The 7,918-nt window shown below is 32.2% G+C and overlaps 1 protein-coding gene across 1 annotated transcript; it reads right to left on the minus strand.

Moving 5' to 3' along the window:
- Positions 1–6,276: 6,276 nt before the first annotated feature.
- Positions 6,277–7,476, minus strand: LOC149572269 (17.3 kDa class II heat shock protein-like). The gene is made up of 3 exons (XM_089813504.1): positions 7,268–7,476; positions 6,829–7,127; positions 6,277–6,749 (listed from the first exon to the last, which is right to left on the minus strand). The coding sequence occupies exons 2-3, from the start codon at positions 7,045–7,047 to the stop codon at positions 6,495–6,497; spliced, it is 474 nt and encodes a 157-aa protein (XP_089669630.1). The 5' UTR covers positions 7,048–7,127; positions 7,268–7,476; the 3' UTR covers positions 6,277–6,494.
- Between the last annotated feature and the right edge of the window lie 442 nt (positions 7,477–7,918).

Below are 7,918 nucleotides of genomic sequence, written 5' to 3' on the forward strand. Positions count from 1 at the left end.
CCCCAAAACCAACCTTTCCCATTACATGCATTAGGGAATCTCTCTCCACCCTTTCACATGCCTTCTAAATATCTTACTTAATCATCATGAATCTATTCATGTTTGATTGTGCATAGTGAATCGCCTCATGTACCGCTATGATTCCATCTACAATATTCTTATTAGGAGTAAATTTTCTTTGCTCAAGTGAAATAAGCTTATTGAAAATGAGTTTCAATTTTTTTATTGCTACCTTTGTGATGATCTTATATACCATATTATAAAATCAGATTGGTTGGAACTCATCAAAAGAAGAGGATTTCTCTCACTTAGGGATGAGGGCCACAAAGGTATTGTTAAAGTCTTTCAAGATAGAGTTGAATCTTCTTGATTCCTTTACCACCCCAAGAAGTTCTTCTTTTAACACATTCTAAAATTTCTAATTAAAAAAAACCTAAAACCTACATGGACCCATTGCCTCGTCACCCCCAAGACCAAACACTACAACCTTCAATTCCTTAAAAGTTATAGGTTCCAAAAACATCCTATTGTCATCATCTGATACCAATTCCAAGATGATTCCCAAAATATTCTCCTATTCCTAGCTTTGTTGACCAACCCTAAGCTCCAAATCCTTTTGAAGAATGCCACAACCAGTTGATTAATGGCTGCAAGGTCTTCCGAAACAAATCCATCTGTGAGGGTTGTGGACAAAAGCCTATTAGCACTTTTGCATAGTTCACTGGCCTATGAAAAAATTTCATGTTACAATCCCTTGCCTTGAGCCACTTCTCCCTTGTCTTATGTTTCTAGAAGATTTCTTCTCACTGCAATATCTCCTCATAATGTCCCAATAGATCCTTCTTTGTAACATAATCTACCTTATCCATTTCTTTAGCTAATGCCTTTCAATTCAAAGCCTCTAGATCACTTTCTAGGGAATGCTTCTCCATGAAGATGTTGCCAAAGTGCTTCCTATTCCAACTTTTGAGATTTTTCTTTATGAATTTCAGCTTTTCAAGAAACTTACAAGATATATTTCCATCAATTAATGGGGCATTATGCCACCCCGCCATCATTTCCTTAAAACCTCTCTCTGAACCACATCTGAACCCAAAATGTTTGCTTCAAATAAGAGGCAACAAACTCTAATTTCCAGCCAAAAAACCAATTTCTCAACTATATTTGAGAAACCTAGTTGCATATTTGTCCATGTGTAAGATCCTCATTTTACCTCCACCTCCTATAACCCATTTAGTGTCACAATATCTTGAAAGTCTAATAGTGCATGTCTTACCACTCCTCTCCCACCCCTCTTCTTAGCAAGGGAAGTAATTACATTTAAGTATCCCACCACTATGATAAGGTCCCAAGAAAAACAATTGATAGTCCCAGAGTTCTCATCTCATACTAGTTTTTTCTCATCTAACCTCACATGCCCATTACACATTAAGCACAAAGGATATAAGGTTGCTTGTTAAAGAGTAGAGCTTTACTAATTGCCAATATCTCTCTTTAACAACTGGCTCCATCTTAACCATCCTAGGGTTCCAAAGCCTATTTAAACCCCTAGATGCACCATACACACAACAAAAAAACTAGATCACTGCTAACGCACACCAAAGATCCTAGCTTCACTAGTAACTTGGTTTCCTGAATACATGCCACATCTGATTTTTCCTGATCAAGACCTCTCTTGGTCATACGCTTCTTGTTAGGGGCATTACAACCCCTCGCATTCCAAGTAAGGAACCTCATTGTTGCTCGAAAGAGACAATGTCTCTCTGCGATCTTAGTTTTGTCTACCCCTTCATATTACCAACATCTTCCAACAATTGTTGCATTAATCACCTACCTCGCAACCTTTGACTACCCAAATTGACTTTGGATGTTTTGGCCTTCCTTTGCTTGATAGAGTGGAACTTCTTGAGAGATCCCAGAGAGATTTAATATGACAACTCTATGACTCACATAGGAGACATTTGGGTGTCATGCCCTTGAGTCTATCCTTGGGTTGATATATTATTAACATGATATATGTTTTTGATTAAAAAAAAGTACAAAAATCAAGAGCATTGGAACTATTTTTTAAATTACCTACATTAGTATCATATTATTAATCCTTGCCTTCTATATAAGGTAGGGAATTAATGTTTCGGGTTGCCATGTACAATTTATTTTTTATAATCAAAGTACTATTTTGCTAAGTTCTTAAAATGATTTATTTTAAAATTAATTTTTAAACATTAATTATTGATTTTTGATTGGGTAGTCCATATTTTTCTAGGGATAAAAGTGATTTATCTATACCAAAAATTACTAATTTCAAGAAACTTCTCTAAATCTCTAAAAAAAAGGTTCAAAACAAGCTTGGGAACCAGCATCTGAAACATTAAGCTTTCCAATAGAAACATTTATGCAGGCTCCAGCGATATTGTACGAATCTCAGACAAGCTCACATCTGTATTGATGAAAACGGAGAATGCCTCAGACTGGACCTGCGCTTTCTCTATAATCTTCATCCCCATCACACATCTCTTTAGGTCTCGTGTATGGCTGAAGTAGTTGGTTGAAACAGAAGGATTGACGTCAATATTTGTGTTCTAGAAGCTCCGCAACCTTGTTCCCATCCATTTCAAGTTATCTGGGCTCGCTTCTGCTCAGCATTAATAGCTGCGGCCTGTAGTGTCCACTCTAAAATTATGACCTGGCTCTTCCTATTTTTCAAGTAGGCCACATGTTTTTTCCCTGACGCCCTGGGCTGACTTTACTGATGCCCAATGATACCCACCTCCCTAACCACACATTTATTGTTGCAGTCAATTGCTTTGGAAACTTTCATGCAAATACAATTGATAGGTGTTAAAGCAAATCTTCTGCCACTGCCCTTCCTGCATGTGCCCCAAATGGAGGCTTCAAACAAGGTTGTCACATCCATCAACGCGATTACAGATGTTATAATTGTAAGAATTGGAAATGTAATAAATGTGGAAACATAGAAAAAGAATTTAATTTAAAAATATTGCATATTCAAATGGATTAAAATTTAGTCCAAATCTTTTAATTAAATTATATAAATACAATGACTTTTTTAATTTTTAAAACATCAAATAGTTACATATCTAAACATCTACATTTCATAGCTCGGTGCATAAACAAATTGTCAAATTGTAATAAATTTTATTTTTTATACTATAAACTAGTGTTTTGTAATAAAAAATATAATATTTTTTTTATTAGTAAGAAGCTAAGCCAACATTCAATTATTATTATATGTGATTAATTATTATTATTTATAATTCTAATATTTATTTCAAATGAGCTTAAGTAAATAAATTAGATAATTGATTTAATTAAATCTACTAAAGTTTTATTTTATTTTTCATTCTCCTCTATTTATTTATCAATCTCCCTTGATATTTAATCAAATCAAATTTATCAATTAGATTTAATTTAATTTCTTATAAAAAAATTCATTATATTATCAAATTAGAGTTAGCACTATTTATTTAACTATTTATATTTTTATTGTTAATTATTTAGTTATAATTTTTATAACTTAATGTTCCAAAGATTTAATAGAAAATGAAAATTAATAAATGCCACACGTAGTCCTTTTGTCTTTAAAAAAGAAAAATTAGAAATCCTCATTTTATTGATGAAGTCTTAAAATTAATAAGAAAAACACCTTTTTACCTTTTTTCAATAAAACAATCCTCTTCTTATTGATAAAAAAACAATATTGAAAACCTTGAGGATCCTTCTCCATTTAAGCTAAAATACAAACACTTTGTCATGTCATTAGTATTATATTATATAATATATTTCAATCCATTAGTATTACAAGAATTATAGACTTCAATCCAACCTTTTCAAAGATTAGATGAAAAGTTTTAATTAATTCCATTAAAAATATATTTCATTCATTATTCAAATTCAAAAATAAAATATAAAAATATAAAAAGTATTAATTGATAATTAAGGTAATATACATCAATTTGTTGGGAAACTCCTCATAATTTTAAAAAACCCATTAGAAATCCTCTCCACATTTTGAAATAAGTTAGACTAAAATTTGTTATACATTTTGAAAGAGAGTAATAATAGAACTTTTGATGATTTTAAATGAATTATAACAAAACTTCTTGTGCTTTTTAAAAAGAATCATAAAAATATATTTTTTGAACGTTAAACTTGAAGGCAATGTTGAACTTGAAGACAATTTAAAATTCATATACAACCAAATCCTTCCCTTTATCCATCATATACCCTCATACACAACTTAAAAATTCATATATAATCAAATCACTCACCTTTTCCATCATATAATATATTAACATTAGTAATTTTTTCAAATTTTATCATGTTAGTTAAAAGATCTTTTTCCATCAAATAATATATTAGCACATATCATATTAGTTAAAAAAATCTAATTTTATCATAGCATATATCATGCTAGTTAAAAAATCTAATTTTATCATATATTAATAAAGAAAGAGTTCTTAATAAAATATGATAAAAACTAAATACAACACATAATAAGTGGCCTTTAGGGATCCATTTTTTTTTTAGCATATATAACACTATTTAAAATAAGAAAAATTGAATAATGAAAACTAAATACTGACCTTTATCATGTTTCTAAACAATTTAGTAACCAAATCCCATCGCATAGTGTAATTGGTAAAAATTCCAACACAATCTAATCCAAAAACAATTACTAACAATTTTAATAATGTTGGTAAAAATTCCAACACAATCTAATCCAAAAACAATTACTAACAATTTTAATAATGCTGGTAAAAATTCCAACACAATCTAATCCAAAAACAATTACTAACAATTCTAATAATAGTGGATCTTCTTGATGATGAATCATGGATCTTCTTGATGATGAATCATAGTGTGATTCAAATCATTGAGAGTAAAAATTCCAACACAATTTAATCCAAAAGCAATTACTAACAATTCTAATGGATTGTAAAAATCTAATCTCTAATACCCCACACACAACTTAAAATTCATATATAGGCAAACCCCTCACCTTTTCCATCATATAATATTAGCATATATCATGTTAATATAAAAAAATCTAATTATATCATGTTAGTATAGAAATGTAATTTTATCATGTTAGTAAAAAGAAAGTTTATAATATTAATAAATAAACTAATCCAAATCCAAAATTATCCAACAAAATTGATATATCAAATGTCATATAGACTCCTCTATTATTCGGTTTTGTTACCATTAACTTTGATGGTGCATCACGTGGAAACACAGGCAAATCAGGAATTGGAGCTTGCATTAGAGATGAGTGTGGAAGGGTTTTAGCAATTAAATCTCAACCTTTACCTCCGCATTAGAGATGAGTGTGGAAAGAAGAAAGGTTTTCATATCGAGGGTTACTTAATGATTATAATTAAAGCATGTCTCTCAAAAAATTCTTTCAATTGGAAAATTACTTATATCTGTTTTCAGATTTGGGGGTTATTGGATTCATTTTGAGAGTATCAGATATTTCACATATACAGGGAAGTTCCTGAGCAAAACTTTTTATCAAAGATGTCTCCAATTGTAGCTCTAGAAATCTTTTGTGGACTGCTTTTCTTGTATTTCAACGAGGAAATGAGGTTTCTATTTTAACATATAATTTGTGTGGCTCCGACCACATTTGCCACAAATTTTAAACCAAAAAAAAAACTTATTTATCTCCCCTTTTTACCTGTCTCTCCTCTATGAAAACACGTGTCCCAATCTTGCCATTCATCTTTCTTCAATTAAAAAAACTGCCACTACGCCGGCACATGTTCCTCCCATCATCCAAATCTTGAATTCACATAGATTTAAAAAAATACAAAAATTTACATAAGAAACGTATTTATAAAATATTAGACAAAATTTGGACAATAATGATTACAATGTAACATTTGCTTCACATATATTTAAAAAAATACAAAAATTTACATAAGAAACGTATTTATAAAATATTAAACAAAATTTGGACAATAATGATTACAATATAACATTTGCTGTAAAGGGAAAGATTAAAAACCAGAAAGTAAACAAGATAAAAGTGAAGCAAAACTCATCGTTAAAACGAACATAAATTACCAATTACTATTTTAAATGTTCTTTTACGAAAATACAAGATAGAAGTGAAGCAAAACCCATCATTAAAACGAACATAAATTACCAATTACTATTTCAAATGTTCTTTTAGGAAAATACAAATAACATTCTCGCTCACGCATTTATGCATATTCTCTATAAGCCAAAGACTTTTCCATGAAAACGTTTGACTTGAAAAAACTCAACATTAATCATCGTTAGGATGCTCTGTGCGCACTTTTTTTAAGCATCGCCTACACAAAAAACATCTGAAATGCTTTAATTAAGCTTAAATTCTTCCTCCAAACAGAAGTGTGAAAAAAAACAGTAATTTCGCCTCTCCCAACATTTCGCTTCACAAATGGAGAGGGCATCAATGACAGTTAAATGACAGAAACCCTCGTTCAGGCAACGGAAATCTCGATTGTCTTCGGCTTCTCGGGCACGACCCTAGGCACAGTAACAGACACAACTCCGTCCACGCACGAAGCCGAGATTCCATCAGCTTTAGCGTCCCCTGGTAGTGTAAATTTCCTGTTAAATCTGTGATTCACCTTTCTTTCCACTCGCAGAAGTTTACACTCCTCTTCACCTTCCTCATCGCGTTTCCGTTTGCCCGCGCATTTAATCACCAGGAGTTTCCCGTTCTCCACTTGCACCTGCAAAACATCCCGTCAATTGACAGAACAACCAAGTACAGAAACCCTAACCGGAAATGAGGAAAAAAAATCCATTTACCTGAATGTCAGACTTCGTGAGCCCTGGAACGTCGGCAATGAAAACGTATGCTTTCGGCGTCTGTTTGATGTCGACGGGAGCAGACGCCACGCCCTTGCCGTATTCATATGACCGGGGGTTTAACAGATCATTTGAGCGGGAATTTAAAAACTTGTCCAGAACCTCGTCCTCCGCAAAGTTAAACAACTGACTAAAGGTCGTTTCATAACCGTCCTCCATAGCTCGCTTAATTTTTTTTCCTTTGCTCTTTCCTCTGTAAATTTTCACAGAATAACCTCTCTGAGACAGCTAATCCCGCACTGAACAAAAACAGAAAGAGAATGTTGAAAATACAGCTCAAAAAATCTCCTTTAAACTTTACTCTGTTAATTTTTACAGAGTAGTTTCTCTGAGACAGTCAATAACCCGAGAGCGTATCAAGATTTCAGGACTTACTCACCAGATATTTACTTCAAACGATTCGTTGTGTAGATCCCTTGCTGCTTTTCAAGGTTTCTAATCCCTGAATTTGTAGCGTGCGGTTGAAGTTTCTAGAAATCTATAGAATACCAGAGAAGGATCTGGAATTTTTAATGTCTCGTGGCGGAAATGATAAAATCGCTTTTACCAATTACTAATTTTTCCATTCATTTAAGCGGTAAGAGATTTGGTTTTGGCCCTCGGAGGGTACACAAGAATTTGAACACGTATATGGCAGAGATTGGGGACTGGACGCGTGGCATTTTCGACATGGGGTTGAGATTTGATTTAACAAGAGATTATTCCTAATTTATTAGCACATATATGACATTATATGCAATAAGAGGATTGTGTAAAGTGAAGCAATTTTGCTTGGCCAAAAATAGAATCAATGAACAAATCAAGTAATGTGATTACTTGTGCATAGATTAATAATGTACGTATTGGAATTGTAATAGTCTTTATGCGTCTAATATCCAAGCTATCACGGGTATATTTTGGAAAGATACGACAAATTTGCTATAGCACTTGGTGGTAGTGGATTGCTTTAATACATCCTTCTTTGATTCTTTGATTGAGAAAATGAGAGGAATAACTATTTGTTCTAACTAATTTTGTTGCCTTTATCAAT

The sequence above is a fragment of the Cupressus sempervirens genome, chromosome 2, assembly GCF_028749045.1.
Source record: "Cupressus sempervirens isolate cs-2001-9-10 chromosome 2, ASM2874904v1, whole genome shotgun sequence".
In the NCBI taxonomy this organism is placed as follows: Eukaryota; Viridiplantae; Streptophyta; class Pinopsida; order Cupressales; family Cupressaceae; genus Cupressus; species Cupressus sempervirens.